Raw genomic sequence first — 27,410 nt, 5'->3', positions numbered from 1 at the left:
AAAACCTTGTTGAACAAACATTTTCTTAAGGTAACCCTCTAACTTTTTATCCATTGGTTCTGAAAAGGCACAGCTATCCTCCACCGGGATAGTGGTACGCTTAGCTAAAGTAGAAACTGCTCCCTCCACCTTAGGGACCGTTTGCCATAAGTCCCGTGTGGTGGCGTCTATTGGAAACATCTTTCTAAATATCGGAGGGGGTGAGAACGGCACACCGGGTCTATCCCACTCCTTAGTAACAATTTCAGTAAGTCTCTTAGGTATAGGAAAAACGTCAGTACTCGCCGGTACCGCAAAATATTTATCCAACCTACACATTTTCTCTGGTATTGCAACTGTGTTACAATCATTCAGAGCCGCTAACACCTCCCCTAGTAATATACGGAGGTTTTCCAGCTTAAATTTAAAATTTGAAATATCTGAATCCAGTTTGTTTGGATCAGAACCGTCACCCGCAGAATGAAGCTCTCCGTCCTCATGTTCTGCAAATTGTGACGCAGTGTCTGACATGGCCCTAATATTATCAGCGCACTCTGTTCTCACCCCAGAGTGATCACGCTTACCTCTTAGTTCTGGTAATTTAGCCAAAACTTCAGTCATAACAGTAGCCATATCCTGTAATGTGATTTGTAATGGCCGCCCAGATGTACTCGGCGCTACAATATCACGCACCTCCCGAGCGGGAGATGCAGGTACTGACACGTGAGGCGAGTTAGTCGGCATAACTCTCCCCTCGTTGTTTGGTGAAATATGTTCAATTTGTACAGATTGACTTTTATTTAAAGTAGCATCAATACAGTAAGTACATAAATTTCTATTGGGCTCCACTTTGGCTTTAGCACATATAGCACAGATATCTTCCTCTGAACTTGGAAATACTTTTCAAGTAATTTACTATAATATGAAAACGTACTGTGCCTATAAGAAACACAGAAAAAGTTATGACAGTTGAAAATTAATAAACTGAAAAGTTATAGGATCAAATCTTTGTAAAAAACACAATTTTAGCAAAGGATTGCTCCCATTAGCAAAGGATAACTAACCCTGATAGCAGAAAAAAAAAAAAAAAAAAAAAATACAGAAAAACGTTTTTTTATCACAGTCAACTACAATCTCACAGCTCTGCTGTGAGTGATTACCTCCCTCAAAACAAGTTTTGAAGACCCCTGAGTTCTGTAGAGATGAACCGGATCATGCAGGAAAGACAATAAACTTCTGACTGAATTTTTTGATGCGTAGCAAAAGCACCAAAAAAGGCCCCTCCCCCTCACACATAACAGTGAGAGAGATCAGTAAACTGTCATAAATTAAATAAAACGACTGCCAAGTGGAAAAAAATAGTGCCCAAAACATTTTTTCACCCAGTACCTCAGAAAATTAAACGATTTTACATGCCAGCAAAAAACGTTTAACATTAATAAATTGAGTGTTATTAAAAAGCCTGTTGCTAGTCCCTGCAAATTAGGCTAAAGTTTTATGCATACAGTATAATTCCAGTGAAGTGCCATTCCCCAGAATACTGAAGTGTAAAATATACATACATGACAGCCTGATACCAGTTGCTGCTACTGCATTTAAGGCTGAGTTTACATTATATCGGTATGGCAGAATTTTCTCATCAATTCCATTGTCAGAAAATAATAAGCTGCTACATACCTCTTTGCAGATTAATCTGCCCGCTGTCCCCTGATCTGAAGTTTACCTCTCCTCAGATGGCCGAGAAACAGCAATATGATCTTAACTACTCCGGCTAAAATCATAGAAAAACTCAGGTAGATTCTTCTTCAAATTCTACCAGAGAAGGAATAACACACTCCGGTGCTATTATAAAATAACAAACTTTTGATTGAAGGTATGAAACTAAGTATAATCACCACAGTCCTCTCACACATCCTATCTATTCGTTGGGTGCAAGAGAATGACTGGTAATGGCAGTTAGGGGAGGAGCTATATAGCAGCTCTGCTGGGTGAATCCTCTTGCACTTCCTGTTGGGGAGGAGTTAATATCCCATAAGTAATGGATGATCCGTGGACTGGATACACTTAACAAGAGAAATTGGGTTCAGTGTCCCTTTAAATGGATAATTTTAGTTTTAGTGTAGAGATTATCCTCCCACCTGACACGTCCCACACCCTGATCTCTGCCTGGTCCCTCCCAAACAGCTCTCTTCCCTCCCCCACCCCCCTCTTAGGTACTGGCAGACAGTCTGCCAGTATGACGTATGCTTACCTGATCAATTTCTTTCTGGACATGGAGAGTACAAAACGTCATTCCAAAAAATAGTGGGATATTCAACTCCTGGCCAGCAGGAGGAGGCAAAGAGCACCACAGCAAAGCTGTTAAGTAACTTCCCTTACCCATAATCCCCAGTCATTAAGCTGAAGGAAAATGAAAAAAAGAAGAAACACAAGGGTGAAAAATGTGTCTGAGGCTTACTCAAAAAAACTGCAGGATTAGAATAAAAAAAAAAAAAAAAAGGAGGGGGGGGTCCTGGACTCTTCATGTCCCGAAAGAAAGAAAATTTATCAGGGAAGCATACATTTTGTTTTCTTTCCTAAGACATGGAGAAGTCCATGACGTCATTCCAATTACTAGTGGGAAACAATACCCAAGCTAGAGGACACGGAATGAACAGGGAGGGAGAAAAAAAGGCAGGAGGCCCTAAACAGAAGGCACCACCGCTTAAAGAACCGTTCTCCCAAAAGAAGCCTCAGCCGAGGCAAAATATTTATAGAATTTGGAAAAAGTTTGCAAAGAGGACCATGTTGCAACCTTGCAAATCTGTTCCACAGAAGCTTCATTTTCGAAAGCCCAAGAGGAGGAGACAGCCCTAGTCGAATGAGCAGTAATTCTCTCATAAGGCTGCTTTCCAGCAGTCTCATAAGCCAAACTAATCAAACTTCTCAACCAGAGAGACAGAGTAGTAGAAGTGGCCTTCTAACCCTTACGTTTTCCGGGGAAAACAACAAACAGGGCACAACATCCAAACTATGCATAAGACGTTGCTTATGAGAAGGATTAGGACAAAAAACAAAATGTATGCTTACCTGATAAATTCATTTCTCCTGTAGTGTGGTCAGTCCACGGGTCATCATTACTTCTGGGATATTATCTCCTCCCCTACAGGAAGTGCAAGAGGATTCACCCAGCTGAGCTGCCATATAGCTCCTCCCCTCTACGTCACCTCCAGTCATTCGACCAAAGGACCAACGAGAAAGGAGAAGCCCAAGGGTGTAGTGGTGACTGGAGTATAATCCAAAAAAAAAATCTTTAGCCTGCCATAAAAAACAGGGCGGGCCGTGGACTGACCACACTACAGGAGAAATGAATTTATCAGGTAAGCATAAATTTTGTTATCTCCTGTTAAGTGTGGTCAGTCCACGGGTCATCATTACTTGTGGGATACCAATACCAAAGCAAAAGTACACGGATGACGGGAGGGACAGGCAGGCTCTTTATACGGAGGGAACCACTGCCTGAAGAACCTTTCTCCCAAAAACAGCCTCCGAAAAAGCAAAAGTGTCAAATTTGTAAAATTTGGAAAAAGTATGAAGAGAAGACCAAGTTGCAGCCTTGCAAATCTGTTCAACAGAAGCCTCATTCTTAAAGGCCCAAGTGGAAGCCACAGCTCTAGTAGAATGAGCTGTAATTCTTTCAGGAGGCTGCTGTCCAGCAGTCTCATAGGCTAACCGTATTATGCTACGAAGCCAAAAAGAGAGAGAGGTAGCCGAAGCTTTTTGACCTCTCCTCTGACCAGAATAAACGACAAACAGGGAAGACGTTTGACGAAAATCCTTAGTTGCCTGTAGATAAAATTTCAGGGCACGGACTACATCTAGATTGTGTAGTAGACGTTCCTTCTTCGAGGAAGGATTAGGACACAAAGATGGAACAACAATCTCTTGATTGATATTCCTGTTAGTGACCACCTTAGGTAGGAACCCAGGTTTAGTACGCAGAACTACCTTGTCTGAATGAAAAACCAGATAAGGAGAATCACAATGTAAGGCAGATAACTCAGACACTCTTCGAGCCGAGGAAATAGCCATTAAAAACAGAACTTTCCAAGATAACAACTTGATATCAATGGAATGAAGGGGTTCAAACGGAACACCCTGTAAAACATTAAGAACTAAGTTCAAACTCCATGGCGGAGCAACAGTTTTAAACACAGGCTTGATCCTAGCTAAAGCCTGACAAAAAGCTTGAACGTCCGGAACTTCTGACAGACGTTTGTGTAAAAGAATGGACAGAGCTGAAATCTGTCCCTTTAAAGAACTAGCGGATAACCCCTTTTCTAAACCTTCTTGTAGAAAAGACAATATCCTTGGAATCCTAACCTTACTCCATGAGTAACTCTTGGATTCGCACCAATATAAGTATTTACGCCATATTTTATGGTAAATCCTTCTGGTAACAGGCTTCCTAGCCTGTATTAAGGTATCAATAACTGGCTCAGAAAAACCACGTTTTGATAAAATCAAGCGTTCAATTTCCAAGCAGTCAGCTTCAGAGAAGTTAGATTTTGATGTTTGAATGGACCCTGGATCAGAAGGTCCTGTTTCAGAAGTAGAGACCAAGGCGGACAGGATGACATGTCCACTAGATCTGCATACCAAGTCCTGCGTGGCCATGCAGGTGCTATTAGAATCACTGATGCTCTCTCCTGTTTGATTCTGGCAATCAATCGAGGAAGCATCGGGAAGGGTGGAAACACATAAGCCATCCCGAAGGTCCAAGGTGCTGTCAAAGCATCTATCAGAACCGCTCCCGGATCCCTGGATCTGGACCCGTAGCGAGGAAGCTTGGCGTTCTGACGAGACGCCATGAGATCTATCTCTGGTTTGCCCCAACGTCGAAGTATCTGGGCAAAGACCTCCGGATGAAGTTCCCACTCCCCCGGATGAAAAGTCTGACGACTTAAGAAATCCGCCTCCCAGTTCTCCACTCCCGGGATGTGGATTGCAGACAGGTGGCAAGAGTGAGACTCTGCCCAGCGAATTATCTTTGATACTTCCATCATTGCTAGGGAGCTTCTTGTCCCTCCCTGATGGTTGATGTAAGCTACAGTCGTGATGTTGTCCGACTGAAACCTGATGAACCCCCGAGTTGTTAACTGGGGCCAAGCCAGAAGGGCATTGAGAACTGCTCTCAATTCCAGAATGTTTATTGGAAGGAGACTCTCCTCCTGATTCCATAGTCCCTGAGCCTTCAGAGAATTCCAGACAGTGCCCCAACCTAGTAGGCTGGCATCTGTTGTTACAATTGTCCAGTCTGGCCTGCTGAATGGCATCCCCCTGGACAGGTGTGGTCGATAAAGCCACCATAGAAGAGAATTTCTGGTCTCTTGATTCAGATTCAGAGTGGGGGACAAATCTGAGTAATCCCCATTCCACTGACTTAGCATGCACAATTGCAGCGGTCTGAGATGTAGGCGTGCAAAAGGTACTACGTCCATTGCCGCTACCATTAAGCCGATCACCTCCATGCATTGAGCTACTGACGGGTGTTGAATGGAATGAAGGACACGGCATGCATTTTGAAGCTTTGTTAACCTGTCTTCTGTCAGGTAAATCTTCATTTCTACAGAATTTATCAGAGTCCCCAAGAAGGGAACTCTTGTGAGTGGAAAGAGAGAACTCTTCTTTTCGTTCACCTTCCATCCATGCGACCTTAGAAATGCCAGTACTAACTCTGTATGAGACTTGGCAGTTTGAAAGCTTGAAGCTTGTATCAGAATGTCGTCTAGGTACGGAGCTACCGAAATTCCTCGCGGTCTTAGTACCGCCAGAAGAGTACCCAGATCCTTTGTGAAGATTCTTGGAGCCGTAGCCAGTCCGAATGGAAGAGCTACAAACTGGTAATGCCTGTCTAGAAAGGCAAACCTTAGATACCGGTAATGATTTCTGTGAATCGGTATGTGAAGGTAAGCATCCTTTAAATCCACTGTGGTCATGTACTGACCCTCTTGGATCATGGGCAAAATTGTTCGAATCGTTTCCATCTTGAACGATGGAACTCTTAGGAATTTGTTTAGGATCTTTAAATCCAAGATTGGCCTGAAAGTTCCCTCTTTTTTGGGAACTACAAACAGATTTGAGTAAAACCCTTGTCCTTGTTCCGACCGCGGAACTGGATGGATCACTCCCATTAATAAAAGATCTTGTACGCAGCGTAGGAACGCTTCTTTCTTTATTTGGTTTGTTGATAACCTTGACAGATGAAATCTCCCTCTTGGGGGAGAGGATTTGAAGTCCAGAAGGTATCCCTGAGATATGATCTCTAACGCCCAGGGATCCTGGACATCTCTTGCCCAAGCCTGGGCGAAGAGAGAAAGTCTGCCCCCTACTAGATCCGGTCCCGGATCGGGGGCCCTCGATTCATGCTGTCTTAGGGGCAGCAGCAGGTTTCCTGGCCTGCTTGCCCTTGTTCCAGGACTGGTTAGGTTTCCAGCCTTGTCTGTAGCGAGCAACAGCTCCTTCCTGTTTTGGTGCAGAGGAAGTTGATGCTGTTCCTGCTTTGAAATTACGAAAGGAACGAAAATTAGACTGTCTAGTCCTAGGTTTGGCTTTGTCCTGAGGCAGGGCATGGCCTTTACCTCCTGTAATGTCAGCGATAATCTCTTTCAACCCGGGCCCGAATAAGGTTTGCCCTTTGAAAGGTATATTAAGCAATTTAGATTTAGAAGTAACATCAGCTGACCAGGATTTTAGCCACAGTGCTCTGCATGACTGAATGGCAAATCCGGAATTCTTAGCCGTAAGTTTAGTTAAATGTACTACTGCATCTGAAATAAATGAGTTAGCTAACTTAAGGGCTTTAAGCTTGTGTGTAATCTCATCTAGTGTAGATGATTGAAGTGTCTCTTCCAGAGACTCAAACCAAAATGCTGCTGCAGCCGTGACAGGCGCAATACATGCAAGAGGTTGCAATATAAAACCTTGTTGAACAAACATTTTCTTAAGGTAACCCTCTAACTTTTTATCCATTGGATCTGAAAAGGCACAGCTATCCTCCACCGGGATAGTGGTACGCTTAGCTAAAGTAGAAACTGCTCCCTCCACCTTAGGGACCGTTTGCCATAAGTCCCGTGTGGTGGCGTCTATTGGAAACATTTTTCTAAATATCGGAGGGGGTGAGAATGGCACACCGGGCCTATCCCACTCCTTAGTAACAATTTCAGTAAGTCTCTTAGGTATAGGAAAAACATCAGTACTCGCCGGTACCGCAAAATATTTATCCAACCTACACATTTTCTCTGGTATTGCAACTGTGTTACAATCATTCAGAGCCGCTAACACCTCCCCTAGTAATACACAGAGGTTTTCCAGCTTAAATTTATAATTTGAAATATCTGAATCCAATCTATTTGGATCAGAACCGTCACCCACAGAATGAAGTTCTCCGTCCTCATGTTCTGCCGCCTGTGACGCAGTGTCTGACATGGCCCTAATATTATCAGCGCACTCTGTTCTCACCCCAGAGTGATCACGCTTGCCTCTAAGTTCTGGTAATTTAGCCAAAACTTCAGTCATAACAGTAGCCATATCCTGTAATGTGATTTGAAATGGCCGCCCAGATGTACTCGGCGCTACAATATCACGCACCTCCCGAGCGGGAGATGCAGGTACTGACACGTGAGGCGAGTTAGTCGGCATAACTCTCCCCTCGTTGTCTGGTGAAATATGTTCAATTTGTACAGATTGACTTTTATTTAAAGTAGCATCAATACAGTTAGTACATAAACTTCTATTGGGCTCCACTTTGGCATTAGCACATATAGCACATGTATCTTCCTCTGAATCAGACATGTTTAACACACTAGCAATTAACTAGCAACTTGGAAATGCTTTTTCAAGTAATTTACAATAATATGAAAACGAACTGTGCCTATAAGAAGCACAGAAAAAATTATGACAGTTGAAAATAATTAAGTTATAGCATCAATCTTTGTCAGAAATATACAATTTTAGCAAAGGATTGTTCCCATTAGCAAAGGATAACTAACCCAGGCAGCATAAAAAATACACAAATAAACGTTTTTTATCACAGTCAACTACAATCTTCACAGCTCTGCTGTGATGATTACCTCCCTCAAAAAAAGGCTTTGGAGATCCCTGAGTTCTGTAGAGATGAACCGGATCATGCAGGAAGAAAATGAACCTCTGACTGAGTTTTTTGATGCGTAGTAAAAGCGCCAAAAATGGCCCCTCCCCCTCACACATAACAGTGAGAGAGATCAGTGAACTGCTTTAATTTAAACAAAACTATTGCCAAGTGGAAAAAATAGTGCCCAAAACATTTTTTCACCCAGTACCTCAGAGAAATAAACGTTTTTACATGCCAGCAAAAAAACGTTTAAACTCAATAAATTAATTGTTATTTAAAACCTATTGCAAGTCCCTGCAAATTAGGTTAAGTCTATGCATACAGTATAAATCCAGTGAAGTACCATTCCCCAGAATACTGAAGTGTAAAATATACATACATGACAGCCTGATACCAGCTACCTCTACTGCATTTAAGGCTGAGTTTACATTATAATGGTATGGCAGGATTTTCTCATCAATTCCATGTCAGAAAATAACAAACTGCTACATACCTCTTTGCAGATTAATCTGCCCGCTGTCCCCTGATCTGAAGTTTACCTCTCCTCAGATGGCCGAGAAACAGCAATATGATCTTAACTACTCCGGCTAAAATCATAGAAAAAACTCCGGTAGATTCTTCTTCAAATTCTACCAGAGAATGAATAACACACTCCGGTGCTATTATAAAATAACAAACTTTTGATTGAAGGTAATAAACTAATTAAATCACCACAGTCCTCTCACACATCCTATCTATTCGTTGGGTGCAAGAGAATGACTGGAGGTGACGTAGAGGGGAGGAGCTATATGGCAGCTCTGCTGGGTGAATCCTCTTGCACTTCCTGTAGGGGAGGAGATAATATCCCAGAAGTAATGATGACCCGTGGACTGACCACACTTAACAGAAGAAAGAAGGAACAATAATTTCCTGATTAATGTTTCGATCCAACACCACCTTAAGGAGAAAACCATTTTAGTATGAAGGACCACCTTATCAGCAGGTAAAATAAGGTAAAGGAAATCACACTGCAGAGCTGAAAGCTCAGACACTATTTGAGCGGAAGAAATAGCAAGAAGAAACAAAACCTTCCAAGATAACACTTTTATATCAACAACATGCATCGGCTCAAACAGAGCCTGATGCAAAAATTTAAGAACAAGATTAAGGGGGGGGGGGGTCAGCTTCAGAGAATCTATGATTAGATTCTAAATTAGAAGGTCCTTCCTCGGAGGTAGAGATGTAGAGACGACATGCGAACCAGATCCTGCAAGGCCAGGCAGGAGCTATTAGAATCACAAACGCGCAATGACTCGTGGAAGGAGAGCAAATGGAGGAAATAGGTATGCTAGACCGAAATTCCAAGGAACCGCCAGAACATCTATCAATCTTGATCTGTACTTTGGAAGCTTGGCGTTTTGACGAGACACCATCAGATCCAACTCTGGAAACCCCCACCTTAAGGGTTATCCTTGAGAACACTTCCGGATGGAGAGCCCACTCCCCGGGATGAAAGGTCTGTCTGCTCAGAAAATCCGCCTCCAAATTGTCCTTCATAGGGGGTCCATATTTATCCTCTGTGATAAATCTGAATGATCTCCGTTCCATTGACAAAGCATGCAAAGCTGTATTGGTCGCAAATGGAACGAGCAAAAGGAATGATGTCCATAGAAGCCACCATCAGACCAATCACCTCAATGCATTGAGCCACTGATAAACAAAAGGCAGACTGGAGGGAAAGGCAAGAAGCCAGAAGTTTGGATTTTCTGACGTCCGTCAGGAAAATCTTCATGGACAGAGAATCTATGATTGTCCCTAGGAAAATCACTTTTGTAGATAGAACTAGAGAACTCTTTTCCAGATTCACTTTCCACCAGTGGGAACGTAGAAAAGACAACATCTCTGTATGAGATTTTGCTATTTGCAAAGATGACACCTGAACCAAGATGTCATCTAGATAAGGCACCACCGCAATTCCCTGGGATCTGATCACTGCCAATAGAGCTCCCAGAACCTTTGTAAATATTCTGGGAACTGTGGCAAGACCAAACGGAAGCACAATACACTTGAAATGCTTGTCCAGAAAGGCAAACCTTAGGAACAGGTAATGATTCCTGTAAATGGGAATGTGTAAGCAAGGTGTCCTTCAGGTCTATGGTCATCATGAACTGACCTTCCTGAACCAACGGAAGAATGGAACGAATAGTTTACATCTTGAAGTACGGAACCCTGAGGAATTTGTTTAGGCACTTGAGATCTAGGATTGGTCATAAATTTCCCTCCTTAATGTAAACCACAAATAGATTTGAATAGAATCCTAGACCCCGTTACTCTAGAGGGACTGGTACCATAACTCCAAGGGAGGATAGGTCCTTTACACAATTTAAAAAGGCTTCCCTCTTTACCTGGTTTGATAGACTTGATAGGAGAAATCTGCCCCTTGGAGGAGGAGACTTGAATCCTATTTTGTAACCCTGGGATACTATGTCTACAGCTCATCGATCTGGGACATTGTGTATCCAAGTCTGTCGAAAAAGAGAAAGCCTGCCCCCCAACCTGATCCAAAATTGAATAGGGGACAGACCCTTCATGCTGATTAGAGTCAGCGGAAGGCTTCTTGTTTTGTTTTCCCTTATTCCAGGGCTGGCTGGATTTCCAAAAGGACCTGGATTGGTCTGTTAGAAAAAGAGGAGGACTTCTGTCCCTTAAAATTCCGAACGGAACGAGAATTAGAAGTCTGACAACCCTTAGGTCTATTCTTCTTGTCCTGAGGTAGGAAAGATCCCTTTTCACTGGTAATCTCTGAAATGTTTTCCACTAGACCAGGTCCAAACAAAGTTTTACCCTTATAGGGCAAAGCCAAAAGCTTGGCCATTGAAGAAACATCAGCTGACCAAGATTTTAACGACAGAGCTCTGCGAGCTAAAACAGTAAAGCTAGATATCTTACCTCCCAGTCTAATTACCTGCTTATCGGCATCACAGATAAAGGTATTGGCCAGTTTAAGAGCCTTGATCCTGTCTTGGATCTCCTCTACTGTAGTCTCTTCTGAAATCAGATCAGACAGGGCATCACACCAATAAGATGCTGCTCCCGCAACCGTGACAATACTTGTCGCATGTTGCCACTGTAAACCCTGATGGACATACATATTTTTTAAATAAGCCTCCAGCTTTTTATCCATAGGATCCTTAAAAGAACTATCCTCTATAGGAATGGTGGTTCTCTTGAGAACAGAAATCCTAGAGTAGAAATAGCACCTTCTACCTTAGCAATGATGCGCCATGAGTCTTGAATAGAGTCAAAAACAAGAAACATCTTTTTAAAAACAGGGGAAGGGGAAAACGGGACCCCTGGCTTATCCCATTCTTGCGCTTTAACTTCTGAAATTTTCCTAGAACAGGAAAAACATCATCAGAAGGAGAATCAAACTCTATCCAGCTTAGAAGATGTCTTAGGGTTGGCAGCAGAGTCGTCCAAAGTAGCTAGAACCTCCTTCAGACGTAACCGAAGATATTCAAGCTTAAATCTAAAATTAACCTCTTCAGATTCTGAAGATTTCACCGCCAAGGAGTCAGAAATTTCATCTTCAGAAGCTACTGAAGTATTTTCCTCATCATACAATTGAGAAAGGTTGACCAAAGATTTAGAGGGGTCAGAGACCTTACTAGCGGTCAAATGTTTAGATTTTGTCTTACGCTTACCCGGAGAAGGGAAAGCTGACAAAGCCACTGTTCTGCAGAGGTAATCTGAGCGGCAAAATCTCCAGGTAAATAAAACACCCCTAGAAGTTTCTTTTTGTTGAGAGGACACAGAAGGCACAGTATTGGAAACCATCAAGGCTTGGGACGTTTGAGGAGAAAGCTGAGGCATGTCACGCACAGCATTATCCTGAGAGACATTTGGCTCAGAAGGGAGTAATTTGTCTTTAAAATTTAATGTTTTGGATAAACATGAGGAACGATTTCAGCCTCTAAACATAGTAAGCATGTATCAACAGACATAGATTGATCTAACTCTGAATCCATTTTACAGAATTCAACAGTAAGAAGATTAAAAAGAATAAAAGAAAAAGAAACAAAAATTAGAAATTTGTAATTTTTGAGAACAATAAAGAATCCTTCAAAGCAACCTTTCAGATTGCCTGAAGTTCCTACCACACACTAGACAGAGGAAAACGAGACCTTTCTGTAAGGATCTTCTCCTCCCTGCAATGAAAAAACGATCCGTTGATGAAAAGTATAATAAAACTTAGCATCCGACAGAGCCCTGCAATGGGATACACCTCAGCGTAATGAAGGCTCATTGAGTTCCGCTCCAGAATACCAGAAGTGCGGGCGTCACGTGAGCGAGGTGAAAAACTAACTGCGCCACTAGAAAGAGTGCGAAAATTAAACTGCTCACGGATTTACTGTTTAATAAAAATAAGTCTCTCTGTTTCCAAAAACATGTCATAATACACAAAACAACGTGCCCTGTATTCCGGTAATGAAACACACCATCCTTCTGACCTTTTTTCTCTCAATAAGGACATAAGCCCCTCTAGTAAAATAACGTCTCACATTTAAACCAAAACTGTATTTATTATTATTAGGAAATGTATATCCCATTGCCATAATCTGTCCTAAGAATCCTTCTTATAAAAGGATATATGTCCTAATTTGGATCATAATGAGGATTAACCACTTAAGTGCTGCTGTCCTTCAATATCTAGAAGGATAAGGCACTAACCTGAGATCCAGATGCAGAACAGATGCTGCTACATAGGTGTGACAGGCACTTCGCTCCCTGTCATGGACCTGTAGAAAAAGAAAGAACAGCGTAACCAACTCTGGCTTTCTGCAAAGGGGTAGCAAAATGTTAAAAGTAAAGCAAAGACTACCTTGTTGCCTTTTAACTGCTTAAAAGCCACCACTACTCTTACTAAAGAGATTGACATGGACACAGCTAGACCCAAATCCTTGCTTGCAGGGAAAAATAACCATAAAAGAAGTATTAATTATCTTCAGACACAAACTTTGCACATCCTCCATTGACAGAGGCAAAGAGAATGACTGGGGATTATGGGTAAGGGAAGTTACACTTAACAGCTTTGCTGGGGTGCTCTTCGCCTCCTCCTGCTGGCCAGGAATTGAATATCCTACTAGTAATTGGAATGACGTTGTGGGCTCTCCATGACTTAGGAAAGAAATAAGGCTTTTTTTATTTTATTATTATTATATTTTCTGCAGTGTAGGATCCCCCTAACCAGCTTACTAAACCTTCCCCTCCAACTTTTAGGCGCCATCTTAGGTACTGGCAGCTGTCTGCCAGTACCTATAAACTGCTCTCTTTTTTTTTCATTTAAACAATATTTGTGTAGCGTAGTCTCCCCCCCCACCTCCCTGCCACCAGCAATCAGTTAGGGGGGGGTTCGCACAACAACAGATCCCCTTTTCTGTAGCGTAGCTTCCCCATCCCTCCCTGTCCCTTTATTAAATGTTTTCCGTAGCTTAGGGACCTCCCACTCCCTCCCTCTCCTGCCTCCCCTGCTAGGCTGCCCACCTACCACACCTCCTGCCGGCTGCCCACCTGCCATACCACCTGTTGGCACCAGCAGATCGTTCCAGACGGTGACACACAGTGTCACCGTCTGTAACGATCAAGCATCTGCCCTCATATGGAGGAGGAGCACCAATCGCGCTCTGGCTCCATATGCAGCAGATGCCTGAAGCTTCAGAAGCTCCAGATCTCGGCTGTAACTTAGCAGCTGAGAGTGCTTGAGCATCCTGAAGGGACAACGTATATATACGTGGTTTGGAACGATAGCCAAAATACCGCACCACATATATATATATATATATATATATATATATATATATATATATATATATATATATATATATATATATATATATATATATATATATATATATATATACACACATCTGATTGGGTTAAGGTGTTAAAAACAATTTATGCTTACCTGATAAATTTATTTCTCTTGTGGTGTATCCAGTCCACGGATCATCCATTACTTGTGGGATATTCTCCTTCCCAACAGGAAGTTGCAAGAGGATCACCCACAGCAGAGCTGCTATATAGCTCCTCCCCTAACTGCCATAGCCAGTCATTCGACCGAAACTAGCCGAGAAAGGAGAAACCATAGGGTGCAGTGGTGACTGTAGTTTAAAATTTAGACCTGCCTTAAAAGGACAGGGCGGGCCGTGGACTGGATACACCACAAGAGAAATAAATTTATCAGGTAAGCATAAATTATGTTTTCTCTTGTTAGGTGTATCCAGTCCACGGATCATCCATTACTTGTGGGATACCAATACCAAAGCTAAAGTACACGGATGAAGGGAGGGACAAGGCAGGTACTTAAACGGAAGGGACCACTGCCTGTAGAACCTTTCTCCCAAAATAGCCTCCGAAGAAGCAAAGTATCAAATTTGTAAAATTTTGAAAAGGTATGAAGCAAAGACCAAGTCGCCGCTTTGCAAATCTGTTCAACAGAAGCCTCATTTTTAAAGGCCCAGGTGGAAGCCACAGCTCTAGTAGAATGAGCTGTAATCCTTTCAGGGGGCTGCTGACCAGCAGTCTCATAGGCTAAGCGTATTACGTTCCGAAGCCAAAAAGAAAAGAGAGGTTGTCGAAGCCTTTTGACCTCTCCTCTGTCCAGAGTAAACAACAAACAGGGAAGATGTTTGACGAAAATCTTTAGTCGCTTGTAAGTAAAACTTTAAAGCACGGACTACGTCCAAATTATGTAAAAGACGTTCCTTCCTTGAAGAAGGATTAGGACACAATGATGGAACAACAATCTCTTGATTGATATTCTTGTTGGAAACTACCTTAGGTAAAAACCCAGGTTTTGTACGCAGAACTACTTTATCTGTATGGAAAATCAGATAAGGAGAATCACATTGTAAAGCTGATAACTCAGAGACTCTACGAGCCGAGGAAATAGCCATCAAAAACAGAACTTTCCAAGATAAAAGTTTGATATCAATGGAATGAAGGGGTTCAAACGGAACTCCTTGAAGAACCTTAAGAACCAAGTTTAAGCTCCATGGAGGAGCAACAGGTTTAAACACAGGCTTAATTCTAACCAAAGCCTGACAAAATGCCTGGACGTCTGGAACCTCTGCCAGACGCTTGTGCAAAAGGATAGACAGAGCAGAAATCTGTCCCTTTAAAGAACTAGTGGATAATCCTTTATCCAAACCCTCTTGGAGAAAGGACAATATCCTAGGAATCCTAACCTTACTCCATGAGTAATTCTTGGATTCACACCAATGAAGATATTTGCGCCATATCTTATGGTAGATTTTCCTTGTTACAGGCTTTCGTGCCTGTATTAAGGTATCAATGACTGACTCGGAGAAGCCACGCCTTGATAAAATCAAGCGTTCAATCTCCAGGCAGTCAGTCTCAGAGAAATTAGATTTGGATGATTGAAAGTACCTTGTAGTAGAAGGTCTTGTCTCAGAGGCAGAGGCCAAGGTGGAAAGGATGACATGTCCACCAGGTCTGCATACCAGGTCCTGTGTGGCCACGCAGGCGCGATCAAGATCACCGATGCTCTCTCCTGTTTGATTTTGGCAATCAGTCGAGGGAGCAGAGGAAACGGTGGAAACACATAAGCCAGGTTGAAGAACCACGGTGCTGCTAGAGCATCTATCAGCGTCGCTTCTGGGTCCCTGGACCTGGATCCGTAACAAGGAAGCTTGGCGTTCTGGCGAGACGCCATGAGATCCAATTCTGGTGTGCCCCAACGATGAACCAATTGAGCAAACACCTCCGGATGGAGTTCCCACCCCCCCGGATGAAAAGTCTGACGACTTAGAAAATCCGCCTCCCAGTTCTCTACACCTGGGATATGGATCGCTGATAGATGGCAAGAGTGAGTCTCTGCCCAGCGAATTATCTTGGAGACTTCTAACATCGCTAGGGAGCTCCTGGTCCCCCCTTGATGGTTGATGTAAGCCACAGTCGTGATGTTGTCCGACTGAAATCTGATGAACCTCAGGGTTGCTAACTGAGGCCAAGCTAGAAGAGCATTGAATATTGCTCTTAACTCCAGAATATTTATTGGGAGAAGTTTCTCCTCCTGAGTCCACGATCCCTGAGCCTTCAAGGAATTCCAGACTGCACCCCAACCTAGAAGGCTGGCATCTGTTGTTACAATTGTCCAATCTGGCCTGCGAAAGGTCATACCCTTGGACAGATGGACCCGAGATAGCCGCCAGAGAAGAGAATCTCTGGTCTCTTGATCCAGATTTAGCAGAGGGGACAAATCTGTGTAATCCCCATTCCACTGACTGAGCATGCATAATTGCAGCGGTCTGAGATGTAGGCGCGCAAATGTCACTATGTCCATCGCCGCTACCATTAAGCCGATCACTTCTATGCACTGAGCCACCGAAGGGCGCGGAATGTAGTGAAGAACACGGCAGGAATTTAGAAGCTTTGATAACCTGGACTCCGTCAGGTAAATTTTCATTTCTACAGAATCTATCAGAGTTCCTAGGAAGGAAACCCTTGTGAGGAGTGATAGAGAACTCTTTCCCTCGTTCACTTTCCACCCATGCGACCTCAGAAATGCCAACACTATGTCCGTATGAGATTTGGCAATTTGGAAGTTTGACGCCTGTATCAGGATGTCGTCTAGATAAGGGGCCACTGCTATGCCCCGTGGTGTTAGGACCGCCAGAAGAGACCCCAAAACCTTTGTAAAAATTCTTGGGGCTGTAGCTAACCCGAAAGGGAAGAGCCACAAACTGGTAATGCCTGTCTAGAAAGGCAAACCTTAGGAACCGATGATGATCTTTGTGAATCGGTATGTGAAGGTAAGCATCCTTCAAATCCACTGTGGTCATGTACTAACCCTCCTGGATCATAGGTAGGATTGTCTGAATAGTTTCCATTTTGAACGATGGAACTCTGAGGAATTTGTTTAAGATCTTTAGATCCAAAATTGGTCTGAAGGTTCCCTCTTTTTTGGGAACCACAAACAGATTTGAATAAAATCCCTGTCCTTGTTCCATCTGTGGAACTAGATGGATCACTCCCATTATTAGGAGGTCTTGCACACAGCGTAAGAATGCCTCTTTCTTTATCTGGTTTACAGATAATCTCGAAAGGTGAAATCTCCCTTGTGGGGGGGAAGCTTTGAAGTCCAGAAGATATCCCTGAGATATGATCTCCAACGCCCAGGGATCCTGAACATCTCTTGCCCACGCCTGGGCGAAGAGAGAAAGTCTGCCCCCTACTAGATCTGTTGCCGGATAGGGGGCCGTTCCTTCATGCTGTCTTAGAGGCAGCAGCAGGCATTCTGGCCTGCTTGCCTTTGCTCCAGGCCTGGTTAGATTACCAGGCCGGCTTGGATTGCGCAAAAGTTCCCTCTTGTTTTGTAGCAGAGGAAGTTGATGCTGCACCTGCCTTGAAGTTTCGAAAGGCACGAAAATTAGACTGTTTGGCCCTTGATTTGGCCCTGTCCTGAGGAAGGGTATGACCCTTACCTCCAGTAATGTCAGCAATAATTTCCCTCAAACCAGGCCCGAATAGGGTCTGCCCCTTGAAGGGAATGTTAAGTAATTTAGACTTTGAAGTCACATCAGCTGACCAAGATTTAAGCCATAGCGCCCTACGCGCCTGGATGGCGAATCCAGAATTCTTAGCCGTTAGTTTAGTCAAATGAACAATGGCATCAGAAACAAAAGAATTAGCTAGCTTAAGTGTTCTAAGCTTGTCAAGTATTTCAGTCAATGGAGTAGCTGTCTGAAAGGCCTCTTCCAGAGACTCAAACCAGAACGCCGCAGCAGCAGCGACAGGAGCAATGCATGCAAGGGGCTGCAGGATAAAACCTTGTTGAATAAACATTTTCTTAAGGTAACCTTCTAATTTTTTATCCATTGGATCTGAAAAAGCACAACTGTCCTCGACAGGGATAGTGGTACGCTTTGCTAAAGTAGAAACTGCTCCCTCCACCTTAGGGACCGTCTGCCATAAGTCCCGTGTGGTGGCGTCTATTGGAAACATTTTTCTAAAAATAGGAGGGGGGGAAAACGGCACACCGGGTCTGTCCCACTCCTTAGTAATAATTTCTGTAAACCTTTTAGGTATTGGAAAAAACGTCAGTACACACCGGCACCACGTAGTATTTATCCAGTCTACACAATTTCTCTGGCACTGCAATTGTGTCACAGTCATTATGAGCAGCTAAAACCTCTCCAAGCAACACCCGGAGATTCTCAAGCTTAAATTTAAAAGTAGACATATCTGAATCAGGTTTCCCCGAGTCAGAGACGTCACCCACAGACTGAAGCTCTTCCTCAGCTTCTGCATATTGTGACGCAGTATCAGACATGGGCCTTAAAAACATCTGCATGCTCTGTATTACGTCTAACCCCAGAGCTATCGCGCTTTCCTCTGAATTCAGACAGTCTGGCTAATACCGCTGACAGGGTATTATCCATGATTGCCGCAATGTCCTGCAAAGTAATCGCTATGGGCGTCTTTGATGTACTTGGCGCCATTTTAGCGTGAGTCCCTTGAGCGGGAGTCAAAGGGTCCGACACGTGGGGAGAGTTAGTCGGCATAACTTCCCCCTCGTCAGAATCCTCTGGTGATAATTCTTTTAAAGATAACAGCTGATTTCTATTGTTTAAAGTGAAATCAATACATTTAGTACACATTCTCCTATGGGGTTCCACCATGGCTTTTAAACATAATGAACAAGGAGTTTCCTCTATGTCAGACATGTTTATACACACTAGCAATGAGACTAGCAAGCTTGGAAAACACTTTAAATCAAGTTAACAAGCAATATAAAAAAAAAAAAAAAACGTTACTGTGCCTTTAAGAGAAAACAAATTTTTCCAAAATTTGAAATAACAGTGAAAAAGGGCAGTTAAACTAACAAAATTTTTACTGTGTATGTAACAAGTTAGCAGAGCATTGCACCCATTTGCAAATGGATGATTAACCCCTTAATACAAAAAACAGATTAACAAAACGAAAAATATGTTTTTTAAACAGTCATAACAACTGCCACAGCTCCTACTTTTGAAGCCTTTTGAGCCCTTCAGAGATGTCCTATAGCATGCAAGGGACTGCTGAGGGAAGCTGAATGTCACAGTTTGTAATTTTAACTGCACCAACTGTAACTTTTATACTATAACAGTGTAAACCTTTTGTTTCTAGACAAAAATAAAGCCAGCCATGTGGAAAAAACTAGGCCCCAATAAGTTTTATCACCAAAGCATATATAAAAACGATTAAACATGCCAGCAAACGTTTTATATTGCACATTAATCAGAGTATATACCTCTGATAGCAAGCCTGATACTAGTCGCTATTAAATCACTGTATTTAGGCTTTAACTTACATTAATCCGGTATCAGCAGCATTTTCTAGCAAATTCCATCCCTAGAAAAACTTAACTGCACATACCTTATTGCAGGATACCCTGCACGCCATTCTCCCTCTGAAGTTACCTCACTCCTCAGACATATGTGAGAATAGCAGTGGATCTTAGTTACTTCTGCTAAGATCATAGAAAAACGCAGGCAGATTCTTCTTCTAAATGCTGCCTGAGATAAAATAGCACAACACCGGTACCATTTAAAAACAATAAACTTTTGATTGAAGAAAAAACTAACTATATTTTACCACTTTCCTCTTACTACCTCCAGCTATGTTGAGAGCTTGCAAGAGAATGACTGGCTATGGCAGTTAGGGGAGGAGCTATATAGCAGCTCTGCTGTGGGTGATCCTCTTGCAACTTCCTGTTGGGAAGGAGAATATCCCACAAGTAATGGATGATCCGTGGACTGGATACACCTAACAAGAGAAATGGTATGTTCTATCTGAATCACGAAAAGCATTTTGTGTTTTATGTCCATTTAAAGGGACATAAAAGTTATCACTGTTTTTCTCTGCACATGCATGTGAAGCACAGCTAAATATTCTCAGTGCACCAGCATTCCTAAATACTGCAGCTGCCCAGAGTACCAGTGGGGCTTGTATCACGTCAGCAATTAAATTGAGTCATTACCAGATGATAGAAGCTCCTTAAGATCTCTGACCAAGTTCAGTGTTTAAAATGCTAGTGCACATTGCATACTTAAAGGAACATGATACCCAAATGTTGAAACACAAGAAAGTGATGCAGCATAGCTGTAAAAAGCAGACTTGAATCACCTGAACACATCTCTATGTAAAAAAAGGAAGATATTGTACCTCAAATCTCCTAAGTATTCCCACCCCACTGTAAAGAAACTTGAAGCAGCCAGTCAGGATGCTTGTCCCAGGGACAGTTACCAGTCTTGAGAAAGGCCTTGAAGGGGCCGAAACGCGTTGACTATTAGCTGGTAAGCTCATTTTCAATTCCTTATTTAAAGGACACTGCAGCAGAGTCCAAATTGGACAAGAGAGAGACCACTAGAATCAAACCAGATTTCCATCACCGGATTTCTCACCTTCAGGAAACAAGTTTTACTTTGTGTTTTTTACCAAGTTGTGTTTTTTATTTTGTTTGTTTTTTTAATCCAAGTTGTATTTTTTCACTTTTATTGGGACACACTGATTTATATTTATTTCAAACTTTGGAGTAATCACTGACTTATTTTTATTAACTTTGGATTACCTGTTTTTCACCTGTTTCAATTAACCCATTTTTTCACAATTTTTGCAATCATTAATGTACACCAATGTAGTGTACACTTTTTTCTGCATGTGCAATTTTTATCACATTTTCAACTCAACAACTTTTGGAAGTTTGGAGCAGTTGCAACTTGCTCACAGCTTTATAACCAGCATACACCATAGGTGTCAACTGGGACCTGAGATCATATATATATTTTAGCACAAGTAAAAAAAAATCTAAAAGCACAAGTGGTTATACACCCTCTGTGTCAATTCCTGATCACCTCTCAAATTGTATCCAGTGTGAGGTAGCAGGCTAATTTCAAGCAATCAACATACATTATTACTACTATCAATATCTAGTTTATGGATTAACGCCACACATAAATTTTAAGAACATTTTCAAGGACATTTGTAAAAGTAATTTTAAGCAATTGTATATGTTTATGATTGTGGATCCACATTTTTAAATTTATTGTATGTAATAAACGTGTTAATTGTAACCCCTCACCTTTAAGGGTCCCTTAAGTCATACAATAGTGACCAACACAACATTAAGTCATACAACAGTGACCAACACAATATTACCTTGTCCACACCCCATACACATTCTTGTATCATGTCAGCAATTAAATGGAGTCATTACCAGATGATAAAAGCTCCTTAAGATCTCTGACCAAGTTCAGTGTTTAAAATGCTGATGTACGTTGCATACTTAAAGGAACGATACCCAAATGTTGAAGCAAAAGAACGTGATGCAGCACAGTTGTAAAAAGCGGACTTGAAAGAATCACCTGAACACATCTCCATGTAAAAAAGGAAGATATTGTACCTCAAACTTCCTAAGTATTCCCACGCCACTGTAAAGAGACTTGAAGCAGCCAGTCAGGATGCTTGTCCCAAGACAAGCTAGGGAGTGTGCATCTCATGTGCAGGTACAGTCATCTTATTTCCCTATACAGTTTAATAAGTTCTATGAAATCTCATGAGATCACAGCAAAGGGAAAGCATTACCTCAACACTGCAGATGGGCTATTTTTTTTTTTCAATTTACAGCTGGACAGCAGCTGAAGTATATAACCATTTACACAACACTTACTCGGGTGAGCTGAAGAAATTGAGGTAAAATATCTTCCTCTTTTACATAGAGATATGCTCAGGTGATATTTTCTTGTCAGCTTTTTCCTGTTATGCTGCATCACTTTTAAGTAGACTTTTAGGTAGACTCAGGAGCTAGGAGATAGCTGCTGATTGGTGGCTGCACATATATGCCTGGTCATTGGCTTACCAATGTGTTCAGCTAGCTCCCAGTAGTGAATTGCTGCTCCTTCAATAAAGGAGAACAAAAGAATAAAGTAAAACTGATAACAGAAGTAAATTGAAAAGTTGTTTAAAAATACATGTTCTATCTGAATCACAAAAGCAAAGCCCATTAAAGCCCTGAAAGGACAATTTTTTATACCTTTAACTTGTGAGTTGTTCACAGCAAACATATTAATGGCCATGAGTTGCAGCATCCGTGTGTTGCCAATTGGGGATGGGCTGTGCTGAAGCAAAGCCTGGAACTCCTTTAGGAACTTCTCTGCTACCTCAGAGAAAGTTTCCATCCTGTAAAAAAAGAAATATAGGCACCATCAATACCAAGGAGACAAAATAGCTGCCTTTATTAGATATAAATTAAATGCACAAATATAATACATAAAATATATTCTTATGGGGTCATGGAGTTAAACTTACAATAAGATTTGTAAGGTTATTAATGATGAGATACAAGGTAGTTAAAAAGCCTGTACCCTTTCGGCTTAACTAATCTTTTAAAAAAGGGTAGAACCTACAATGAGCAAGTGAATACACATTTCACTAAAATTTATAATAGGAGTAGATTAGAAAGTTTCTTAAAATCGCATGCTCTATCTGAATCATGAAAGAAAAAATGTGGGTTTCATATACCATTAAATGCAACTCAATGTAACATGAGCACTTTTATTGCAAACCAATCAAAAAGGATGTTTTAAGCACATTTATACCTATAATCCCACTCACAAAAAGTACATATCAATTAGTACATAAATAGATTGCCTAATTTCATGAAATATAAACATCTGTCACACATATATCATACATAATATCATACATAACACTTAAATATAATCTATTTATTTACATAACCAAATAATTCCTTCAAATTCAGCAAAAATAAATAAGGCACATAATAGGCACAAAAGAACAAAATAAGAGGCACAACATTTCAAACCTAATATAGCAGTTATCCACAGAAACTGTTATACATACACTGTTAGTTAACAAATGAGACATCCTAATAACCACTGTAATGGGGTATGAGTCATCTACATTTTAAAATCCCTTTTTATATAGGCACCAGAAATTATGCTGCATTGCAAAATATATCAATATTAAATTAACGGTTTTAAAAAGCATTTACAACTGTCACCCTGCATTGTTTTGCAGACCAGTGATCGATGCCCTCAACATAATGTAACAATCTTAGCCCCTCTGATGTGGCTCATTTGAAACAAATCAGCTCCTGAACATATCAACCAACCACTGTGCAGCATCAATGAGTAGTATCAGGGTTCTGAAAGCACCTGAAAGCATTCCATCTTAGGGGGACAGTGGGAAAAAGCAATTATCAAATATAAATGACAGGAAAAGCAGAAAAAAAATACATGCATTGCAGTTTTTTTACTATGCAAAATGAAATCATTTTATGAACATTAACATTTTATGTTGATGTTTGTTTAACGTGGTAGTCATCAAATATTTATAACTGCACACAAATCGCTTAATATTTACCAAAAATACAACGTTTCAGGATTCCCACTTTTTTCATAAATGCCTCGCAAAAAGGAACAGATGTCCCATAAACCTCATGCAAATTCACCCAGGGTAACAAATATGTTAGCAGTACATGGATGTACTACTTTGTAATACCATGTACTACAATGCTTTGTGAAACTGTATCCAATAAATCCTCCTATATCTGCATGTACAACTCTCTCTCAAATGATTCCACTGACGGACGCACTCACACTACTTTTCTATTGCTTTTTAGTATAATGCCACAATCAACTTACTACTGATATTGCGCCTACTTAGGAAGAAAAGGTTTTTATTCTATTGGTTTCAGTCTTATCACGTCCCTTACTTTGTTAAAAGGCATTCTAGTTTACATGGATGAAAAGGGATATGAAACCCCTAAAAATGAATTTTGTGATTAAGACAAAGGACATAGTTTTAAAAACAGATTCTAATTTACTTCTATTATATGTTTGCTTTGTTCATCGCTGAAGAGATTAGGTGCCTGTGACACAACATGGCAGGAAATAGGGCTGCATCTACTGCTCTTGGAAATGTAGAACATTCTTGCCAACCTGCTGCCATATAGTGCTCCAGAAATAGGCATGCTCATAAGTCCCTGTGTTTCAACAAAAGATACCAAGAGAATGAAGAAAATTTGATAAAAGAAGTAAAAAGTAGAAAGATGTTTAAAATTGTATGCTCTTTCTGAATCCTGAAAGAGAAATTTTGGGTTTCATGTCACTTTAACTATGAGCAGATTACTAATTGACAATAATTAAAGGGACAGTCAATACCAGAATTGTTATTGTTTAAAAATATAGATAATCCCTTTATTACCCATTGCCCAGTTTTGCATAACCAACACTGTTATATAAATACGTTTTACCTCTGCAGAGGCGTAGATACAAGGTAATCACAAACTGCCCCCTTATTTCAGTTCTTTTGACAGACTTGCATTTTAGCCAATCAGTGCTGACTACTAGGTAACTTCACGTGCGTGAGCTTATTGTTATCTATATGACACACATGAACTAACACCCTCTAGTGGTGAAAAACTGTCAAAATGCATTTAGATTAGAGGCGGCCTTCAAGGTCTAAGAAATTTGCATATGAGCTTACCTAGGTTTAGCTTTCAACTAAGAATACCAAGAGAACAAGGCAAAATTGGTGATAAAGTAAATTGGAAAGTTGTTTAGATTACAGGCCCTATTTGAATCATGAAAGTTTATTTTGGACTTGACTGTCCCTTTAAGTCGTATTCATGCAATAGGCGTAAATAATTTAATTATTTTACATGACATTCATTACATGATTTATGGAGATTATTATTTTTTTTTAAATATAATACATGATTTTGATGCAACTACCAATCTATAAAATTCTATGTAACTTAAAGGGACACTGTACCCAAAAAAATTATTTTGTGATTCAGATTGAGCATGAAATTTTAAGCAACTTTCTAATTTACTCCTATTATCAAATTTTCTTCATTCTCTTGGTATCTTTATTTGAAATGCAAGAATGTAAGTTTAGATGCCGGCCCATTTTTGGTGAACAACCTGGGTTGTCCTTGCTGATTGGTGGATAAATTCATCCACCAATAAAAAGTGCTGTCCAGAGTACTGAAACTAAAAAAAAAGCTTAGATGCCTTCTTTTTCAAATAATGATAGCAAGAGAACGAAGAAAAATTAATAGAAGTAAATTAGAAAGTTGCTTAAAATTGCATGCTCTTTCTGAATTACAAAAGAAAAATGTTGGGTACAGTGTCCCTTTAAGAGTGGAATAAAGCCATTTGAACCTTAACCTTTTTGCTGCTAAAGGAGTAGCAACACATTTTAATGTAATACATGGACATCTCTGGCAGCCCAGAGGTTAAAAGAATATGTGATGTTACATTGATCACTGTGGTCATTAAATCAAACCCACAAGACCCAAATTCTTTCTATGATCTACTGTAAAACTAGTTGCCAATTGTACTTCTGCACGTCTTGTCCTTAAAAGGGACAGACACCTTAAGATTTTACGATAATATATTAAATTCTGCTCAATAAAATTACTTTGCATTATGTCATTATTTATTTCCCAACTCTTTTCTTGTGATGTAGATATGAAAGTTATGGATTTTCTCATTCTCAGATGTAAAAATAAACACTGCTAACTTCTAAGGATAACCCTACTGTGCATTTTTCCCCAACTGGCTTCAGCTGCAAAATAATGCACTTTATACTAAATTTATAATCTTGGCTAATCTTGTTGTCTTTGGCTCCTCCAAATAAGGCAAGTGGTAGATGGAGTTTGGCTACTGAGAAAAAATAAAATAAAAAAATAAAATGTTATTTTATTTTAAAAATGTTTAGTCTTAGCTAAAATAGTATCATATAGCAAGACATCAACGTCTTGTAATTTTACAATGTTTACTGTCCCTTTAAAGAGGATGAGAAAAGATGGCAGCTTGAAGGGTAGACAAGTCTTAGGCTAAAAACTCGACTAAACATCTCATTCTTCAGGTCTCACTGTCAGACATTACCAGCAATTCCTATAATAAAGCATCAGGCTGAAAACTGCTGTTCCCTTATTGTATACTAATGAATAAATCAAGGTGGTTCTTGTACTGCAAGAGCTATTCATAAACGTTGCAGTGCAGAAGTACAATAAACACAGGGAGAGACTTCTACAGTACCAGAGTCATAAGCCACAATATTCTATAGTCCCTACTGAAAATGACTTATCTGTTGAGGTTGAAGAGGATGCTAGAGGTTATTAGTGAGCAACCTCTGGTAACCCACAGAGCTCCTCTGTAAATGTTTAATTTATTGTGAGATGTTCTGAAATTTCAGAAAGTTTACATCAGGTACATTTCACACAAATATCAGGGAAAAACTAACATAAAAGAACAGATTTAAATCCTTAACTGCAACTGCCCCATAATTAGAAATCATATGATGGGGTGGATATGAAGAAGATAGCCTATCCCATCAAGCACTGGGATACTAAACAGCTTTTATATAATACTAAATTGTTTACATTTTTTTACTGAGTGGAGCATCATGAACCAATATTATCAGCTGCATACAATAGAAAAACAATATTAAACAACTATCCCAGCTCTAAATAAACGTACAGGGTCATGAAGGCCAACTAGAAATCACTCTAGAATGTGGTAACTGCAGGCAGATTATGCAAAACTCAGGAGTCTAACTACAGTCTCTGTGGCTACTGATGTAACAGAAGAAGAAAAATGTAGAGATTTTATCACAGGAAATCTTATTTTACTCCTTGTTGTGTACTGTGTTGATGTAGTACCTATGACCAACACTGTAATGTATGTTGCAGTCCATTACTATCTGATACTGTCTGTATCTGCTCCAGAGGTGGTGTGGGAGGGAAGGAAGGAGGCAGGCAGGCAGGCGAGCGGCTCATTGCCAGAGGGGGAGGAAGGTGAGGGTTCTCTATGCTACAGAAATAAATATTAGGAGAGAGGGAGGGATGGGTCCCTACACTGCGGTAAAGAGGTTAATGAGAGGGGAAGGGGGCCCCTACACACGATTGCTTGGAGGGAGGATGTGGGGAGGGGAAAAACTACACTACAGAAAGCATGTTATTAATAACTTAAAAACATAAATTAAAAAATACATTAATGTAAACAATGTGGTGGCCATTGGGAAAGGGGTGGGTTAGAGACCTGTTTGGGAGGGATCAGGGATGTGTCAGTGTAAAGGAAATCCTACACTGCAGCATATATAAACTAAAATAAAAAAAGCACTAAAACTTCATACTAGCAGACTTTCTGTCAGTACCTAACATGGTGGTAAGCAGTTGGTAAAAATCACTACCACCAAAACTGCTTACTGGCAGACTCTCTGCCAG

General features: G+C 40.8%; 1 protein-coding gene across 3 annotated transcripts in view; it reads right to left on the bottom strand.

Annotated features, from left to right (window-relative positions):
• Positions 1-27,410, bottom strand: part of SMG6 (SMG6 nonsense mediated mRNA decay factor) — a 759,224-nt gene that overhangs the window by 488,958 nt on the left and 242,856 nt on the right. For all 3 annotated transcript variants that reach the window (XM_053706210.1, XM_053706211.1, XM_053706212.1), the window contains exon 10: positions 22,185-22,330. In XM_053706210.1, the coding sequence (XP_053562185.1) occupies positions 22,185-22,330 (146 nt within the window). The remainder of the gene's footprint in view (positions 1-22,184; positions 22,331-27,410) is intronic.

The sequence above is a fragment of the Bombina bombina genome, chromosome 3, assembly GCF_027579735.1.
Source record: "Bombina bombina isolate aBomBom1 chromosome 3, aBomBom1.pri, whole genome shotgun sequence".
NCBI classification, from domain to species: Eukaryota; Metazoa; Chordata; class Amphibia; order Anura; family Bombinatoridae; genus Bombina; species Bombina bombina.
Note: the sequence above shows the minus strand (reverse complement) of the source record. Positions and strands in the feature narration are given on the sequence as shown.